General features: G+C 40.4%; 1 protein-coding gene across 2 annotated transcripts; it reads left to right on the top strand.

Moving 5' to 3' along the window:
* The first annotated feature begins 502 nt into the window (after positions 1-502).
* On the top strand, positions 503-19,485 carry LOC115106376 (receptor-binding cancer antigen expressed on SiSo cells-like). 2 transcript variants are annotated; one of them, XM_029629047.2, is made up of 7 exons: positions 503-793; positions 2,838-2,932; positions 3,231-3,309; positions 3,532-3,684; positions 4,302-4,409; positions 7,290-7,384; positions 15,893-19,485. In XM_029629047.2, the coding sequence occupies exons 2-7, from the start codon at positions 2,850-2,852 to the stop codon at positions 16,008-16,010; spliced, it is 636 nt and encodes a 211-aa protein (XP_029484907.1). In that variant the 5' UTR covers positions 503-793; positions 2,838-2,849; the 3' UTR covers positions 16,011-19,485. The 2 variants fall into 2 exon arrangements, with proteins under 2 accessions (XP_029484907.1, XP_029484913.1); XM_029629053.2 differs by lacking the exon at positions 15,893-19,485 and adding an exon at positions 13,954-14,513.
* Positions 19,486-20,670: the final 1,185 nt, after the last annotated feature.

The raw sequence follows: 20,670 nt of genomic DNA, 5'->3' as shown, positions 1-20,670 counted from the left end.
CATTTTGTAATTATGGAATTGCTCAAATGTACTTAAGTATCAAAAGTAAAAATTTAAACAATTTCACATTCCTTACATGTTCTATTGACGGATAGCCAGGGGCACACTCCAACACTCAGTAATATGTGTTGGAGTAAAAAGTACATGATTTTCTTTAGGAAAGTCGTGAAGTAAAAGTTGGCAAAAATCTAAATAGTAAAGTACAGATAGCCCAAAAAACTACTTAAGTAGTAATTTCAAGTATTTTTACTTAAGTACTTTACACCACTGGTTAATGGTCCTAATTATTTACTCATAATAAATCCATAGTTTGCCTGGATGACATTTATACTTTTATTAACCAAATGCGTTTTTTTTTTATGCCTATAACATTTCACAGAACAGCTCAAATAAAGCCAAAGTCCTATGATATGTTCTACCACTGGGGGGCAGAAGGCCAACGCCTACCATAGCCCAGAGATACTTAGTGTGCCTCTTGCCCCGGCTTTAGTTCCACATCCTCTCCCCAGTTTCAAGATGGCAGCCATGAGGCTATGAAGAAGCGACAAATATTTATGGGATAAATAATGAGAACGGATGCTAGGTAGCAGCTGTTAGACACATACGCTTGTGATATGACTGGTGTCATTATTACAAGTGTGTTGTTTCGAGAGTGAAATTTACAAGGAAAAATACGTTGCATATCGGTATGCAGTTTTGCTAAGTTAGCGCTAGCTAGCTAAACACATGAATTCTGGGGACGACCACATCTGATTCGCCAGCTGTCAGCTAAGCAAGTATATTGAGCTGTACGGTGAGTGTCTGTATTTTAGCAATGAAGACAATGAACTGTCTATATCCGTTTCAGACCCCCCCAAAATATATCTAACGTTACCTAGACTTGATTAGAATGCCGCGTTCAGAACAACTGGGAACTCTGAAATCTCCGACTTAATTGCGTCCAAAACAACTCGGAATCCAGAAATAAACGATCTTCAATGGAAAATCGATATGAACGGTAATCCAACTCGGATTTCCAACTCGGGAACTCGGACCTCTTGAGTTCCGACTTTCCGACCTGCATGATTTGAGCTCGTATTTGTTGTTGCAGTTGTTTTGAATGGGTGCATTAGATGATTCAGAAATTGAGCCCCACGGTGGTCTCATAATATCCATAAAACCTAGCGTTCAAACAGGGAAATGGTTCCAATAGTTCTTCAAACTGAAATTTTACCCAGAGATTTTCGAAACAGTTCATTAAGGGTTGTTTCGTGTAGGCTTACCCTGGCGTGACGTTTTGATAACCATGGAAATCTCTCGGACAAGTTGACTTATCAATACATTTATTTTTTAACCATTATGTAACTAGGCAAGTCAGTTAAAAACACATTTATTTACAATAACGGCCTACCAAAAGGCCTGTGTGGACGGGGGCTGGGATATAATTAAGACAAAACACATCACGACAAGAGACAAAACTACATAAAGAGAGACCTTGCTGACAACAGCATGGTAGCAACATGGCAGCAGCACAACATGGCACAAACATTATTGGGCACAGACAACAGCACAAAGGGCAAGAAGGTTGAGACAACAATACATCACGCAAAGCAGCCACAATTGTCAGTAAGAGTGTCCATGATTGACTCTTTGAATGAAGAGATTGAGATAAAACTGTCCAGTTTGAGTGTGTTTTTGCAACTCGTTCCAGTCGCCAGCTGCAGCGAACTGAAAAAACAAGCGACCCAAGGATGTGTGTGCTTTGGGGGCCTTTAACAGAATGTGACTGGCAGAACGGGTGTTGTATGTGGAGGATGAGGACTGCAGTAGATTTCTCAGATAGGGGGGAGTGAGCTCTAAGAGGGTTTTATAAATAAGCAGCAACCAGTGTGTCTTGTGACAGATATACAGAGATGACCAGTTTACAGAGGAGTATAGAGTTCAGTGATGTGCCTTTGGGTACTCCCTTGGTGATGGGCAGTGGCTGACTAAATATTCTGACTTTATACACTGCACTCTGAGAGTAGTTAGTAAACCAGGCCAAAGACTCCTCAGATACACCAATATTTCTTAACCGGCCCACAAGAATAGAATGGTCTACCGTATCAAAAGCTTTGGCCAAATCAATAAAAATAACAGCACAACTATTTACTCTCAGATTTGAAAATGCTAAATAGCATCAAAGTAGACGACATGCTAAACTACAAATCCCTGCAAGCTCCTGCACATCATCTCTAGCTGACACCTTTGCTAACAGGCATTGTCAATTTAAAACTTGCACAAGACTGTTCACATAATTGCCCATTTAAAGAAATGTAGCCAATTTATTCATTACTACATTTAGCTAACATAGTTAATCCAGAGATGCTTACCTTTGCCTCGATTCGGCAGTCTCGTCCAGATCCTGGCATTTGTAGTTCTTTATGATGGCCACATTAGAAGCTAATTAGCATTTCATTTTTTGGGGTTAAATACAGGCAGGTATTTTGTTAGTCACATTGTCCTAGAGAGATTTACACAGTTATCAAAATGTCACGCCAGGATAAGCCTACACGAAACGCAGCCCTTATTTTTCAAAAATATCTAAAATCCCTTATGGTCAAAACAATTGGAACCATTTCCCTGTTTGACTGCTAGGTTTTATGGGTATTATGACTCATACTGTGATACTTTTTAAATTGCCAGGAGGAAGTAGTAACCAGGAAGAAAATAGCTAGCTAACTTTCTAGCTATGCTAATGACTAAATCTATTACAGCTAGAAAACTTACTCATTTATTAGATGGATGTTGATGACAGTCTTGCTTGAATATTCTGATTATAAATCAAATTTGCTAATAATGGTATGTCCTCGTTTTAGCTCAACTTCACCATGGCCATCTCTCAGTTTCGCCTTTTCAAGATTTGCACATGGCTTGCAACCTTCCTTTCATTCTTCAGAAGGTTAATATGCAGGTAAGGAACAACCATTATGTTTAATTAAAAGAAGCAAAACTGATCTAGAACCCTTTGCCGTGTCAGATTCGGTCAAATCTGACAGCCGTAGTCTGTAAGCTTTCCAGTCACTTTACTTAATGTTGAAATTAATGATATAGAATGCCATTCCTTGAGCACTACCAAATACATTAGCATAGAAATCAAATGCTATTTGCACGTGAAAATTGCTTCCCATGGAATGCCTTTGCTCTAAAAATGTCTGTTTTTGTGGTGGCCCACAGTTTTGACGGTAAGCACATTTCCTGTTTTGACATAGATCTGGGAGGTTGCGTAAGCTAAGTGGGGATCAGATATCTCTTCCAACGACGGTTGATTTTTCATCAGTACCCAAACCGGTCAGTGATATACAAGTTTGTAAGATGCATCATGTTAGCAATAATGTGCTGTAAGTACTTAGTCGATTTGCTTTACATCCCTAACAAACCTGCTTTCCCCCTATTGTCATTAATTACATCATCAAGCATTTATTGTGCAACCAACAGTCAATTTTTACTTTGTGGCACACTTAAATCCTTTCTCTTTATTTTCGTCATATTATTTGACCAAACCCTGTGCAGGCAGAGATTGAAGAATGGAGCTCGTGGGATGAAGATGGTCCCACAAGTATCAAGATCGAGGGCGGTAATGGCAATGTGCCACCACAGCCCGGCGAGGAAGTGGAACCAGACTACTTCAAAGACATGGCTCCCACCATCAGGAAAACACAGAAAGTAGGCTGGGTCTTCATTTAAAGATGAAATCTGTGCCACTGTTCGCCCCAGTGTCTTTTGTTGTTGTGTTTGTTTTGTTTAGTTGATGAAACTCAGGAGGGGAGTGTCAGACAGCATGATAAAAAAAATTGCAGTACTGCACCTACTCTAGTATTATATGTGCATGCAATGATGTCCAAAGGGGAAAAGGTGTTTGTTGTTTGACTTAACTTCTTTGTTGAAATATCCCAAATGGATGAGGCATTTTCACGAATTATGGATTCCAACTTAAAGTGCATTTCTCAACACTAATTAAAGGTAGACTCAGCAATATACTTTTACCAGAAGGGAGGAGCAGGGTAACTCCCAACACAAACATAAATTGTCTAAAGGGCGAGGCTGCACTGTACAACATTTGTTTTCACCGAGCTATCACATGGCATGAGAGGGCGAAGCAAACTCCCGTGCACATGCACTGATGCTTAACAGTATTTGTTTTGGTGATGAAGAGTGCAGCCTCTTGCCTCACACTCTGTCGACAATATCGCTGGCCACACTGCTGCTTGTTGTCGCGCCATATCATATTGTTGAGTCTTAGTAGTTTTAACTTCTCTCTTTTCTCTCTGTCCCCACCCTAGATTGTGCTGAAGAAGAGGGAGCCACTCAACTACTTGGTACCCGATGGCAGTGCGGGCTTCTCCAGCAGACTGGCAGCCACTCAGGACACCTCCTTCATTCAGCCATCTGTGAGTTTGTGTAGCATCGCCCAGAGTACAGTGCCTATAGAAAGTTTACACCCTCTTGAGCTTTTTTTCTCACATTTTGTTGCCATAAAATGTAATCTAAAATTAGATAATTTTTTTTCCGACAGCGCTACACAACCTAGTCCACATTTTCAGAGTGAAAGTTATAGAAAATGTTCTAAATTAAGAAAACACAACTGAAATATCATAGTTGGATAAGTCTCCTCCCGCCTGTGTTAGTACTTGGTGGAAGCACCTTTGGCAACCTTTGCAGCTGTTAATAATTTGGAATGAGATTATAACAACTTTACACAACTCTTAGGGCAACAAACTCAGCAAAAAAAGAAACGTCCCTTTTTCAGGACCCTGTCTTTCAAAGATAATTCGTAAAAATCCAAATAACTTCTTCACAGATCTTCATTGTAAAGGATTTAAACACTGTTTCCCATGCTTGTTCAATGAACCATAAACATTTAATGAACATGCACCTGTGAAACAGTTGTTAAGACACTAACAGCTTACAGACGGTAGGCAATTAAGATCACAGTTATGAAAACTTAGGACACTAAAGAGGCCTTCCACTGACTCTGAAAAACACCAAAAGAAAAATCCCCAGGGTCTCTGCTCATATGCGTGAACGTGCCCTTAGGCATGCTACAAGGAGGCATGAGGACTGCAGATGTGGCCAGGGCAATACATTGCAATATCCCTACTGTGAGACGCCTAAGACAGCGCTACAGGACGGACAGCTGATCATCCTCGCAGTGGCAGACCACGCCTGCACAGGATCGGTACATCCGAACATCACACTTGCGGGACAGGTACAGGATGGCAACAACAACTGCCAGAGTTACACCAGGAACGCACAATTTCTCCATCAGTGCTCAGACTTTCCGCAATAAGCTGAGAGGCTGGACTGAGGGCTTGTAGGCCTGTTGTAAGGCTGGTCCTCACCAGTCATCACCTGCAAGAATGTCGCCTATGGGCACAAACCCACTGTTGATGGACCAGACAGGACTGGTAAATGTGCTCTTTACTGATGAGTCGCGGTTTTGTCTTACCATGGGTGATGGTCGGATTCTCGTTTATCGTCGAAGGAATGAGCGTTACACCGAGGCCTGTACTCTGGAGCGGGATCGATTTGGGGGTGGAGGGTCCGTCATGGTTTGGGGGCGGCGTGTCACAGCATCATCGGACTGAGCTTGTTGTCATTGCAGGCAATCTCAAGATTTTGACCCCCCCCCTGTTCATGGACACATTATTCCATTTCTGTTAGTCACATGTCTGTGGAAGTTGTTAAATTTAGTTATGCTCATACAAATATTTGCACATGTTAAGTTTGCTGAAAATAAACGCAGTTGACCGTGAGAGGACGTTTCTTTTTTTGCTGAGTTTATATCCATTGTTTTTGTTAAAATTGCTCTAACTCATAACATTTGGTTGGGGATCATTTACAGACAGCAATATTTAAACTTGGACTTATTTTACGCCGATTAAAGTCAGGACTGAGACTAGACCACACAGGAACACTCAGCGCCTCTTGGAAAGACATTCTGGTGTGTCTTTGGCATTAAAATGTGTGTAATTGTCTCGCTGAAAAAAATTATCTCAGGTTTAGGTTTACAGAAGACCGAGTCGTTTTTTTTTTTATCCTGACAAACTCTGCAGTCCCTGCTGATGACGAGCATACCCATAAAATTTTGCCACCACATTACTTGAAAATATAGAGGGTTTCACTCTGTGTTGTATTGGATTTGACCCAATCCTGTAGTTTTTAATATTACTTATCAGCCTTGTTGCAAACAGAATGGATCATTTGGAGTGGATTATTTATTTATTTTTTATTTATTTTTTAAAATAAATTTTACACAGGTGTATTTATTTCCACTTTGTCATACAGGCCAGTAATATGGAATGAATGCAATGTTGTTGCATTCAGTTTTCTGAAAACCTGACCGTGGGATAGACTCACTAGAAATACTTTTTAGTCCTGAATGAAATTTGCTTGAAAATCTGATACCAGTTTTTTGGGATATTGCTGTCCGTCAAAGATTTCCAACCAAATGTAACGAGCTTGAGCAATTTTGACGAAAACAATGGATTTTTATTGCCCTAAGAGTTGTGCAAAATTGGTAGAATCTTATTCCAAGTTATTCACACACAGCTGTAATGGCTGCCAAAGGTGCTTCCACCAAGTATTGACTCAGGGGGGTGGAGAATTATCCAATTATGATATTTCAGTTTTGCTTTCTTTCCCTTAATTTGGAAAATGTTCTATAACTTTCACTTTAAAACTATGGAGTAGGTTGTCTTAATTGAATCTCTATCTCTTTGTACGGTGGATTAGCGGTACTTATTATTTTGATAAATACTGATTTTTGCAGGGGTGGTGTTTGAAGTTAGGGTGGGGTTTTTAACTTGAATGTTCTAATTTCACACTGCTAACCTCTGACATTGTTGTAAACCGGTGTCTTTTGAAAGGGGACGTGCTGGTGAGGGGCTTTGAGAGAGGTGGTACTGCTCTATCCACTGTCCAGATTTCAAAACCCCAGCCACCAAAAAACTGAGCAGCTAGACAACGCCTGTCCAATTTCCTGTTTCAAGGATTACAGACCATCTCTCTATAGCAATATGAGGAAGTCTGAGTCTCTTTTTAGTTCACCATCTCAAATGTCTGTTTTAGTTGGACCAGTGCTCTGACATTGTTCATTCCCAGGAGTGCACAAGTCCTCCAGGGCCACAGTTCTCTGTATTCATGTTGAATAAAGGTTTTATAGTGTTGTGAAGAATAGTTGCTAATGGAGATTAGGTCCCACTGCCATCCTATACTGTGTCAGCGATCGTGTCCTGACTGCATTCCTGTCCTCCTCCTCTGTCCCACAGTCTGAGCTTGGAGACATGGATACCTGGCATGAGGATGCCAACGCCTGGGAGGATGAGTCGTCAGATGCTGCCTGGGAGGCCGATTTGGTGCTCAGGTGATAGCACTTTTAATAATGTGAAGAGCAAGGGTATTCAAATCTTACACTACAGGTCCAGAGCCTGCTGGTTTTCTGTTTTACCTGACAATGAATTTCACCTAACTGGTGTCCCAGGTCTAAATCAGACCCTGATTGGAGGGGAAGAATGGGGGGGGGGAAGCAGTGGAACTGGCTTCGATGTCGTCTGCGCGGGACTGATTTCTTCCTCCTGCTCCCAACCGCTATCCGCATAACTGGTTCTGAACCCAACCGCTGTCTTGTGATGTTATTTTAGGCGTATGTACGCAGCTCACTTGCCAGCCACAAGTGGCCCGTTTATATTAAGCTATCCGTATTAGTGGGCTATCGGCCAATATGCTAGACGTAGAGAGACTTGCACTTTCTCTTGAGCTATTTTTATAGCCTACCTTTTTAGGAGTGGGAAAATGTTCAGACAGAGACAAATATGGGTTATAAATATGTATTTATAGGCAATGTAGTGAGATAGCCTAATCATATTCAGGTAGTACATTTCCTTGGAAAGAACTGCCAGTGATTCTCCGCCCATGCATTGGCAGCCTACTCTATTTCAATGAGACCACACCTATACACTACATTACCAAAAGTATGTGGACACCTGCTCATCGAACATCTTTCCAAACTCATGGGCATTAATATGGGGTTGGTCTCCCATTTGCTGCTATAACAGCCTCCACTGTTCTTGGAAGGTTTTCCACTAGATATAGGAACGTTGTTGAGGCTTCCATTCAGCCACGAGCATTAGTGTGATCGGGCATTGATGTTGGGCGATTAGGCCTGGATCGCAGTCGGCGTTCCAATTCATCCCAAAGGTGTTCAATGGGTTTGAGGTCAGAGCTCTGTGCAGGCCAGTCAAGTTATTCCAAACTGATCTCAACAAACCGTTTCTGTATGGACCTCGCTTTTTTGCATGGGGGTATTTTCATGCTGAAACAGGAAAGGGCCTTCCCCAAAATATTGCCACAAAGTTGGAAGATCAGAATTGTTTAGAAATGTCACTGTATGCTGTAGCGTTAAGATTTCCCTTCACTGGAACCAAAGGGCCTAGCCCGACCAATGGAAAACAGCCCCAGACCATTATTCCTCCTCCACTAAACTATACAATTGGCACTATGAATTGTGGCAGGTAGCTTTCCCCTGGCATCCGCCAAACCCAGATGGGTCCGTCGGACTGCAAGATGGTGAAGCGTGATTCATCCCTCCAGAGAATGCGTTTCCACTGCTGTGGAGTCCAATGGTGGCGAGCTTTACACCACTCAAGCCGATGCTTGGTATTGAGCATAGTGATCTTAGGCTTGTGTGGTGCTGCTTGGCCATGGAAACTCATTTCATGATGCTCCCGACGAACAGTTCTTGTGCTGCCGTTGTTTCCCTTGGCAGTTTGGAACTCGGTATTGAGTGTTGCAACTGAGGACAGACTATTTTTATGCGCTTCAGCACTCCTGTTCTGTGAGCTTCTGTGGCCTACCACTTTGCGGCTGAGCCCTGGTTGATCCCATCATATGGCGGTGGCATCATATGGAGGTGCCACTTTGAAAGTCACTGAGCTCTTCAGTAAGGCCATTCTACTGCCGATGTTTGTCTATGGATAATACGTGGCTGTGTGCTTGATTTTTATACACCTGTCAGCAACGAGTGTGGCGGAAATAGCAAAATCCACATACTTTTGTGTACAAGTCGTGCTTGATCTCACGTCCAACTAGATGAAGCAGCGAATTCTGAGTGTGTGTGAATAATGTGACAAAGATGTGCTTTTAATACAATAGGAAGGCTAACGCATACAAAGAAGAACGATGACCGTTTCCAAATAATCTGTGCAACAACAAAAATAATTTAATCCAGAAGTCATCGGTCTGCCTACTCCCACCCATAGCATGAAAAAGGCTGACCTCGCTGCAATGATCTCTGTCGGGACCCACAGGCAGCCCTCTACTTTGAGGTTCAGATTTGAGTTTGAAGAATATTAGAGATACTAGAGAATATTTGAAATGCAATTCCGTTTTTGAAAATATTTTTGAGACCTATACCATGTAGATATGGCTGCTGATATACATAGACTCTCAAGGATACAGTTGAAGTCGGAAGTTTACATACACCTTAGCCAAATGCATTTACACTCAGTTTTTCACAATTCCTGACATTTGATCCTAGTAAAAATTGCCTGTCTTAGGTCAGTTAGGATCACCACTTTATTTTAAGAATGAGAAATGTCAGAATAATAGTAGAGAGAATGATGATTTTGGCTTTTATTGCTTTCATCACATTCCCAGTGGGTCAGAAGTTTACATGCACTCAATTAGTATTTGGTAGCATTGCTTTTAAAATTGTTTAACTTGGGTCAAATGTTTCGGGTAGCCTTCCACAAGCTTCCCACAATAAGTTGGGTGAATTTTGGCCCATCCTGACAGAGCTGGTGTAACTGAGTCAGGTTTGAAGGCCTCCTTCCTCGCACATCCTTTTTCAGTTTTGCCCACAACTTTTCTATAGGATCGAGGTCAGGGGTTTGTGATGGCCACTCCAATACCTTGACTGTGTTTTCCTTAAGCCATTTTGCCACAACTTGGAAGTATGCTTGGGGTCATTGGAAGACCTATTTGCGACCAAACTTTAACTGATGTCTTGATGTTGCTTCAATATGTCCACATAATTTTCCTTCTCATGATGCCATCTATTTTGTGAAGTGCACCAGTCCCTCCTGCAGCAAAGCACCCCCACAACATGATGCTTCCACCCTGTGCTTCACGGTTGGGATGGTGTTCTTCGGCTTGCAAGCCTCCCCCTTTTTCCTCCCAACATAACGGTCATTATGGCCAAACTGTTCTATTTTTGTTTCATCAGACCAGAGGACATTTCTCCAAAAAGTATGTTCTTTGTCCCCATGTGCAGTTGCAAATCGTAGTCTGGCTTTTTTTATGGAGATTTTGGAGCAGTGGCTTCCTTGCTGAGCGGCCTTTCCGGTTATGTCTATAGGACTCGTTTTTACTGTGGATATAAATACGCTTTTACCTGTTTCCTCCAGCAGCTTCACAAGGTCCTTTGCTGTTCCAGGATTGATTTGCACTTTTCGCACTAAAGTACATTCATCTCTAGGAGACGGAACACGTCTCCTTCCTGAGCGGTATGACGGCTGCATGGTCCCATGGTGTTTATACTTGCGTACTATTGTTTGTACAGATGAACGTGGTACCTTCAGGCATTTGAAAATTGCTCCCAAGGATGAACCAGACTTGTGGAGGTCTACAATTGTTTTTCTGAGGTCTTGGCTGATTTCTTTTGATTTTCCCATGATGTCAAGCAGAGGCACTGAGTTAGTCGACTGGTCGATTGTTTGGGCGATAGGCTGTTGGTCGACTGAGATTTCTTTAGGCGACCAGTAGCAAAACAAAATTAATCATGGTGTACAAGACACCTGTCAGATTTGCGCCTGTCTGAGTGGACTGTGTGGAGGCTGTGGGGATGGCACAGTTCATCACTCTAAAATTTGTTTGACTGGAAATGTATATGGTTATATTACATAAGAACAGTGGTGCGACACTAATAACAATTATTTTATAACAAATGTGCTTTCTCCCGCGATAGCGGTCGCTCTCTGCGGAAACACATCAGTGCGCTGTTGAATTGGCACCTTTTCCTAGACCATGTTGTTATGTGAGTAATATCAACGTTAAACAGCATATTGGTGTTGAGAACCAGTGGTGGAAAAAGTACCCAATTGTAAAAGATAACTTAAACCTCTTGATACTACCCATCCTGGGGCCGGGAGCGTTGTCATCAACTGACACTAATTAGCATAATGCAACGGACATAAATATTACTAGAACATATTCCTATTCATGAAATCACAAGTGAAATATATTGAAACACAGCTTAGCCTTTTGTTAATCACCCTGTAATCTCAGATTTTGAAAATATGCTTTACAGCCAAAGCAAGACAAGCATTTGTAAGTTTATTGATAGCCTAGCATAGCATTATGCCTAGCTAGCAGCAGGCAACCTGGCCACAAATCAGAAAAGCAATCAAATTAAATTGTTTACCTTTGAGCTTCGGATGTTTTCACCCATGAGACTACCAGTTAGATAGCAAATGTTCCTTTTTTCCCAAAATATTATTTTTGTAGGCGAAATAGCTCGGTTTGTTCTTCACGTTTGGCTGAGAAATCAACGGGAAATTGCGGTCACGACAACGCTGAAAAATATTCCAAATTAGCTCCATAATATCGACAGAAACATGGCAAAAGTTGTTTATAATCAATCCTCAAGGTGTTTTACAAATATCTATTCGATAATATATCAACCGGGACTGGTGGCTTCTTAGTAGGATAGAGAGAAACAATGGCCACATTTGTCCTTTACGCACAAAACACTCTGAGAGACTTCAGCTGACCACTGACGCAATGTTGACGTTCAGGCTAATTTTTCAAAATAAAAGCCTGAAACTATGTATTGTGACACTAGACACATTAGGGAAGCCATAGAAAAAGGAATCTGGTTGATATCCCTTTCACTGCTCAATAGGGACTTATAGGAACGCAGAGGTTTCTAAATAAGAGTCACTTCCTGATTGGATTTTTCTCAGGCTTTCGCCTGCAATATCAGTTCTGTTATACTCACAGACAATATTTTTTACAGTTTTGGAAACTTTTAGAGTTTTCTATCCTAAGCTGTCAATTATATGCATATTCTAGCATCTTGTCCTGACAAAATAGCCTGTTTTACTTTGGGGATGTTATTTTTCCAAAAATGAAAATAGTGCCCCCTAGATTCAAGAGGTTTTTAACGGTACTTTTTTTGTTGCATTTCTTTTTTCGTATTAAATTCTTATTTTTTAGGATAGCTAGGGCACACTCCAAGACTCAGACATCATTTACAAACCAAGCGTGTGTTTAGTGAGCCCGCCAGATCAGAGGCAGTAGGCTGACCAGGGATGTTCTTGTTAAGTGCATGACTTAGACCATTTCCTGTCCTGCATTGATAACGGAAAAGAAAAGTTAAAAAGTTATTTTGGGTGTCAGGGAAATTGTATGGAGTAAAAAGTACATTATTTTCAATTCGGATGTAGTAAAGTAAAAGTTGTGTAAATATAAATACCCCCAGAAATGACAAGTTGTATTTTTACTTAAGCAATTTACGCCACTGTTGAGAACAATGGTTGGCGACAGCAGTGGTGTTAGGAGACGAGAACAGCCCTTGCCTTAATTTTCTAAGAAAAGTGAGGCGAGAGGAAACCCCAACTTAATTAGGTCTATAATCAATAGCCTAACTGTTAAATGTGTATGTGGTAAGAATAAGTATGTGAACCCTTTGGAAATACCTGGATTTCTGTATCAATTGGTCATAAAATTTGATCTGATCTTCATCTAGGTCACAACAATGGACACAGTCTGCTTAAACTAACACACAAACAATTACACGTTTTCATGTCTTTATTGAACACACCGTTTAAACATTCACAATGCAGGGTGGAAAAAATGTGAAACCTTGGATTTAATAACTGGTTGACCCTCCTTTGGCAGCAATAACCTCAACCAAACGTTTTCTGTATTCAGGAGGAATTTTTGGACCATTCCTCTTTACTAAACTGTATCAGTTCAGCAATATTCTTGGGATGTCTAGTGTGAACCGCTCTCTTTAGGTCATGTCACAGCATCTCAATCGGGTTGAGGTCAGGACTCTGACTGGGCCTCTCCAGAAGGTGTATTTTCTTCTGTTGAAGCTATACTGTTGATGATTTACTTCTGTGTTTTTGGTAGTTGTCCTGTTGCATCACCCAATTTCTGTTGCGCTTCAATTGGCGGACAAAGAGCCTAACATTCTCCTGCGAAATGTCTTGATAAACTTGAATTCATTTTTCCGTCGATGATAGGGCCTGGACAGCCAGCTGAGGCAGCAATGCAGCCCCAAACCATGATGCTCCCTCCACCATACTTTACAGTTGGGATGAGGTTTTGATGTTGGTGTGCTGTGCCTTTTTTTTCCTCCACACATTGTGTTGTGTTCCTTCCAAACAACTCAACTGTAGTGTCATCTGTCCACAGAATATTTTGCCAGTAGCACTGTGGAACATCCAGGTGCACTATTGCAAACTTCAGATGTTCAGCAATGTTTGTTTTTTTGGACAGCAGTGGCTTCTTCCGTGGTGTCCTTCCATGAACACCATTCTTCTTTAGTGTTTTACGTATCTTAGACTCGTCAATAGAGATGTTAGCATGTACCATAGAATTCTGTAAGTCTTTAGCTAACACTAGCATTCTTCTTAACCTCATTGAGCATTCTGCGCTGTGCTCTTGCAGTCATCTTTGCAGGACGGTCACTTCTAGGGAGAGTAGCAACAGTGCTGAACGTTCTCCATTTATAGACAGTTTGTCTTACAGTGGACTGATGAACATCAAGGCTTTTAGAGATACTTTGGTAACCCTTTCCAGCTTTATGCAAGTCAACAATTCTTAATCTTAGGTCAACTGGGATCTCTTTTGTTTGAGGCATGGTTCGCATCATGCAATGCTTCTTGTGAATAGCGAACTCAAATTTTGTGATTTTTCTTTTTATAGGGAAAGGCAGCTCCTAACCAACATCTCCAATCTCGTCTCATTGATTGGGCTCCAGGTCAGCTGACTCCTGACCCCAATTAGCTTTTGGAGAAGTCATTAGCCTAGAGGTTCACATACTTTTTCCAACCTACACTGTGAATGTTTAAATGATGTATTCAATATAGACAAAAATACAATAATTTGTGTTATTAGCTTAAGCACACTATTTTTGTCTATTGTTGTGACTTGGATGATCAAATTTGATGACTAATTTAAGCATAAATCCAGGTGATTCCACAGGGTTCACATCCTTGTGACTTCTTGCCACTGTAAATAATCCATATATATCAACAGAAATAAGACAGATCCTGCTTTTGATGCTTTTTTGTGTGTTTGTTCCGTTAGCACCAAGCCTCACGCAACCACATGTCGGATAAACAATTTCACATTCGTCTGTTTTTAATCTTAGCTATGCTGTCATAAAAGCTTTACACTTTTTCTCCCGGTTAGAACAGCCTCTGGTATTATTTTGTTTATACTGTTCCAAATTGTCAGAATAAATAATATTTGTAATAACCCTCTTTTTTTTTTCTTGATCTCCTTATTGTTACTATTATTATTATTATCATCCTTATAATAATAATAATAATAAGTAATGTTATTATCATTAGTAAGTTTATATAACATCCTTGTATAACCACCATTGAGCTGTAGTCCTAAGAGTGCATCCTGTTTAGGCTTAATACAGTAACTTACTTAGGCCTGTATTTAAATACTTCTGTAGGCTACTCTATCCATTAATCATTCATTCATGTCATCACACAGCATACGAGTCATTCATGATTTGAGATGCAATCCAGCATTTTCGTTTTAAAATAAAGCATTCCTTGAGTAATTGGCGTAAACAATAAATAAACCGTTTCATTTCGGAAATTGCATTCATGAATGAATGCGACTGTTTTTGAGTCTTTGCTGTAATAAAGGCTTCACAAAAAAAACTTTACTTGACCTCCAATATTTTCCACAAAAAGTTAATTTATTCCACACATCTGACTTCCTCCTGAGCATCCATTAAAACATTTCCACGTTTCGAGTTTATTTGTCACGTCCTTAGCATCCAATTTGATGTCACGTGTTTGGAGTTTGTTATATCCAAGTTATTGATGTGATTATGGTATAGGTCAGTCCCTAGTGGTCACATGCATGCGACGCATACATTTGTCACGTAAATAGAGTAAGGGTTGAGGGAATAGGGAATGTTTTTGCTAAACAAATGAAGGATTTCGGTACCAGAACCTTTCAGTCAGAAATGGCTGTAAATGTTGTAGCTTCAGCAAAAAAATAAACAATAGATTGATGTTCTGTGGTCACTGCAGCAGGGAGGTGAGAGACAGTCACTTGCTGTCATTTAAAAAAAAAAACAGTGCAGCAAGTCTGAGCCCGGCCCTACACAATCAAATCAAATGCGGTCATACTCCCTGTAGTCATTTGTGTGTCTTTTAGCTATTTCATCAAACGGTGCGCTTAAAGCATCAGCCAAGCTCAGTACATATAGTTGATTTGATTAAAACGCATAGGATGTGTCAATTTATGGGGGAAAAACACGTTTAAAAATTTGGACCAGACGAATTGTCGGGGACAGCCCTAGTTCAATGTGAAAATCCTCTCATGTTCAATGTCATTACTGTCATATTGTCAAGAGATCTGCAAGTTTAGTTGTTATCCAGCAGGTGGCAGTATATTAAGAATGTTCAGCACAAAGTCAACATGAAAGAAAGGCATTATTTGCACACAGAAAATTCAGGGACTTCAGGGAAACTTGGTTGGCAGTACTTTTAGAGTTTTTTTTTATCTCTCTCTACCTCCTGAACTATCACCTTTGCTCTATCAAAAAGCTTAGTAATGAGGTTTGTTGCAGTCCTTTTAAACTCACACCTTTTTGTGTTTCCCTGTCTACCAGACAACAGAAGATGGCTGAGAGAGAAAAGCGTTCCATGGAGCAGCAGAGGAAGAAGATGGAGAAGGAGGTTCAAAGGATGATGAAGAAGGACCAGAAGATTGCGGTCAAGCTCTCGTAACATTTTTTTAGAGCACTCACCCCGTGAGCCGGAGGGCAAGAAAAGGAACACTTAGACAAACGTCATCACTCTATCCTCTAGTCATCTCCACACGAAGATCATCTCCACTCCACACAGCGGTCATTTAAAAGAATCTCTGTCCACCAGCCATCATTCGAGACATGGCTTGGCCAGTGTGATGTTTGTTCAAAGACTGTTGCATTTAGTTTCCGGAAAGGCACGGCATACCTGGGATGTGTTCATTAGGGCACGCAACGGAAATGAGCGTTTTTTTTTTTATCTAACAAGTTCAGGAAGTCACCCCCTGTATCAGTTCTTTCTTTATTTTTTGAGCCAAATGAACACTACCCTGATTTACAGTTGAAGTCGGAATTTTACATACACCTTAGTCAAATACATTTAAACTCAGGCTTTCACAATTCCTGACATTTAATCCTAGTAAAAATTCCCTGTCTTAGGTCAGTTAGGATCACGACTGAATTTTAAGAATGCGAAATGTCAGAATAAATGTAGAGCGAATTATTTATTTCTGCTTTTATTTTCATCACATTCCCAGTGGGTCAGGAGTTTACATACTCAATTAGTATTTGGTAGCATTGCCTTAAAATTGTGAGTTGGTGTAACTGTGTCAGGTTTGCAGGCCTCCTTGCTCGCACATGCTTTTTCAGTTCTGCCCACAAATGTTCTATAGGATTGAGGTCAGAGCTTTGTGATGGCCACTTCAATACCTTGACTTTGTTGTCCTTAAGACATTTTGCCACAACTTTTGAAGTATGCTTGGGGTCATTGTCCATTTGGAAGACCCATTTGCGACCAAGCTTTAACTTCCTGACTGATGTCTTGAGATGTTGCTTCATTATATCTACTTAATTTTCCTTCCTCATAGTGCCATCTATTTTGTGAAGTGCACCAGTCCCTCCTGCAGCAAAGCACCCCCACAATGTGATGCTGCCACCCCCGTGCTTCACGGTTGGGATGGTGTTCTTCGGCTTGCAAGCCTCCCCCTTTTTCCTCCCAACATAATGATGGTCATTATGGCCAAACAGTTATATTTTTTGTTTCATCAGACCAGAGGACATTTCTCCAAAAAGTATGATCTTTGTCCCCATGTGCAGTTGCAAACCGTAGTCTGGCTTTTTTATGGCGGTTTTGGAGCAGTGGCTTCTTCCTTGCTCATCCGCCTTTCAGGTTATGTCAGTATAGGACTTTTTTTCCCTGTGGATATAGATAGTTATGTACCGGTTTCCTCCAGCATCTTCACAAGGTCCTTTGCTGTTGTTCTGGGATTGATTTGCACTTTTCCCACCAAAGAACGTTCATCTCTAGGAGATAGAACACGTCTCCTTCCTGAGCGGTATGACAGCTGCGTGGTCCCATGGTGTTTATACTTACGTACTATTGTTTGTACGTATGAACATGATACATTCAGGCGTTTGGAAATTGCTCCCAAGGATGAACAAGACTTGTGTTCTTGGCTGATTTCTTTTGATTTTCCCATGATGTCAAGCAAAGAGGCACTGACTTTGAAGGTAGGCCTTGAAATACATCCTCGGGTACACCTCCAATTGACTCATAATGTCAATTAGCCTATCAGAAGCTTCTAAAGCCATGACATAATTTTCTGGAATTTTCCAACCTATTTAAAGGCATAGTCAACTTAGTGTATGTACACTTCTGACCCACTGGAATTGTGATGCAGTGAATTATAAGTTAATTAATCTGTCTGTAAGGAATTTTTGGACAAATTACTCCGAACCGACTTGCCAAAACTAGTTTGTTAACAAGAAATTTGTGGAGTGGTTGAAAAACGAGTTTTAATGACTCCAACCTAAGTGTATGTAAACTTCCGACTTCAATTGCAGTTCGTGTGACAATACTTTGATTCTGAAGGGTTAAATAAATACTCTGCAATGCCCTTTGGCATTGCCCTATATCAAAGACTTGCTATCAAATGTCACTCTGGCTAGGTGTGACTCTGGGTTCAGTCATTTAGATTTGAGTTACAGAAAACAAACTGTCCATTTGTATTTCCCAGGAATATGTGAAAATATTCTGGTACCTATAGTACACGTGAACTCTCAAGAGACCTATTTCTCTGGCATTGTCTTATAACAAGAAGGACGAAGGTGTGTAATTAAATGTAAGTCTCACTGTATATCAGTTACATACCCTTTGTTGCCTTGGTTATTGTGCTTTTTAATTATGTTTCTCGTCTTTGTTCAAAAACACATTCTCTCATTGATGTTGCTTGATATTCCTGATGTACTTTTACTGTACAGCCTTCAATATACTGGAATTGCACTTTTTAATTGAAGGCTTAAAAAGAAGTTTCAAACTGAGTGTGTGGACACTGTCAAAGGGATTTGGGAATTTAATTGAGCCATACTCAAGAGTTGACTGTGGGTTCCTATGGTAATCCTGTGGTTACTGATCTTCCTGGCTCAACATCTCTGACATCTTGAATAATCAAAAAATGTTCCTGCTTGTTCTTATCCCTGCTTTTTAATACACCAACATAGAAGCGACTCCTCTTTAATGACTTTTGCCTTTGTTATTATGTTGAATGGTTTTTTTTGTGTTTTTTTTTACACGTTCAATGTAGCATAACACACACAAACTCTGTCTCTGTGTTATCTGAGACAACTTGGTGATTAGACTTGGATGGCCAACTGACATCCTTGATCGGTGATCATAGCAAATAAAAAGATGCAAAGCTCCGTGCTTCCCTCTGTCATTTGTGGACCGTTAAATAACAGAATCGGTCAATAGATTTCATAAGTCAAAGCCTTTTGCATTGACTGGACTAAACCTGTTACGTATCAATATGATTTTGGTATGGTCAATCAATGTCGAATCAATTGGAGCTTTTTGTGATGGAAGTGTGCGCTTTTGTGCGAGTTCCCAGCAACCGGTGTATGAGACTGGAATGTCAAGCAGAAGGGTCTAGTTGCCATGGAAACATATATGCAGAGATGGAGCTGTAAGAGCTGACATGCATTTGCAATTAACCAGACCTGTTGGATTAGAGTAACTGATAGTCCCTTTTTACACATTTGTGTTTTCCTTGTTCCGTCACTGGGGTATCCTGTATATAATATGGGGACTCTGGCAAAAATAGTTATATAGAATGTCTAAATGAACGATGCCTTTGAAACCGTGGTGTTTTCATGGTTATTTTAGGTGGGGCTTTGTGGTAAATGAGGGATTAATTTCTGTTTTTCAGACTCTTGATATCGATAGTATTATATTACCCATTGCATGGAACATTGGATTGTGAAGAAAGAGGTTGTTAGCCACAGAGAATTATGAAAATAATACCGCTGACAATTGTCCTTTTTGCTTTCTTTGCAAATACTTCTTCCAATTGTTATCAAAGTCAGCATGATGGGGATATGTGCTTATGTTTATCTTTGTCAAATGTCTTTTTTTGCACATTCCTTAATTTTCTGTAATAAATCTCTGGGTCCCTTTTCAATTGTGTCTGAATGTTAACCAATATTAGAGTCATGACAGAAACAAAGGTACAAAACCAGTTCAGCAAGTGGATTTTAAGATTAAATCTGCATTAAATCACTTGTTTTTTTCAGACTTGTTTGTGATTGGACATTTTTAGTATTGGACTAAAATGTCCTCCCGAGATTCACTCAAGTCATATTTCTCTGCACCACCCACGATTTATTGCATTAGGAAAAACTACCATTCTGAATAAACCTTTTACGTGCATGGAGCCCAGTGTCATTAGATATGCTTGTTCTCTTAAGTAGATTTAATAGGGCATTTTAATCTCGTGCAATGCAAATTCCTTTCCAAATGCTTTTCAAACCCAAAACCTAGTTGTCCTGACTCTCTTCATTTCTGGCCATAACATGTAACAACATCGTCACAAAGTCACTATCTGTCTCCAAAAAACACCACTGCTTGAGCAAACCACTCAGACTGATCATGACCTACTTCTTGGAACAAAATGTCTCACTCGTCAGTTTTTCAGCAAGAGTTGGTGTAGAGGGATCGCTGAAGGATAATCTGCTCTGTTCCTGCAGAATTATAATTTTTCCATTGTAAAACTGAAATTGTCTCATTCTGTGTCAATAATAGCTATTCTAAGTATCCATATTTTATTCTGTTGGTATCTCAATCCATCTCTCCTTGATTCCTCAGATCTTACTGCCTCGCCTCCTCAGAATGCATTGGAGAAGGTCAGAGGGGAGGGACCTTGGTTCATCTCCAATACAATTGAGAAGGATGCAGGGAGATAGAATGCATGGAATCAAAGAAAGACCAATTGAGGCAGCCCTGAACTCAGCTAATGCTGCATTCGTAACCAAGTGGGAGGTGGGAATTGACCAGTTGTGAAGTCATAAATAACAGTTGGATGCATTCACATGCTATGAACCCGTTGAGAAACGCCAGATGGCTAATGGCCAACCAGCTGAGCAAACAATCTAAAAGTTCAGCTATCAAGGATGTAAACAAATGACGTTCAAAAACCATATTAATAGATTGCCTTTTATAAAGTTTTATAGCATTTAACTGCTGAAAATGCTGTTATCAAGGTAATTTCCTTAGTAGTTGATGTCAGAAGTCAGCAGGTGAGACAAATGAGAGAGCTCAGGAGGATAGACGAGTTCCCCACTAGTAATTACCTGTTGGAGAGCCATTC

Source organism: Oncorhynchus nerka, linkage group LG3 (assembly GCF_034236695.1).
Source record: "Oncorhynchus nerka isolate Pitt River linkage group LG3, Oner_Uvic_2.0, whole genome shotgun sequence".
NCBI classification, from domain to species: Eukaryota; Metazoa; Chordata; class Actinopteri; order Salmoniformes; family Salmonidae; genus Oncorhynchus; species Oncorhynchus nerka.
Note: the sequence above shows the minus strand (reverse complement) of the source record. Positions and strands in the feature narration are given on the sequence as shown.

Coding starts and splice junctions, on each gene's coding strand:
- LOC115106376 (XM_029629047.2), top strand. CDS start 2,850: ATGGCCATCTCTCAGTTTCGCCTTTTCAAGATTTGCACATGGCTTGCA. Junction 2,933..3,230: donor TTCAGAAGGTTAATATGCAG/GTAAGGAACAAC, acceptor GTTTTGACATAG/ATCTGGGAGGTTGCGTAAGC. Junction 4,410..7,289: donor CCTCCTTCATTCAGCCATCT/GTGAGTTTGTGT, acceptor TCTGTCCCACAG/TCTGAGCTTGGAGACATGGA.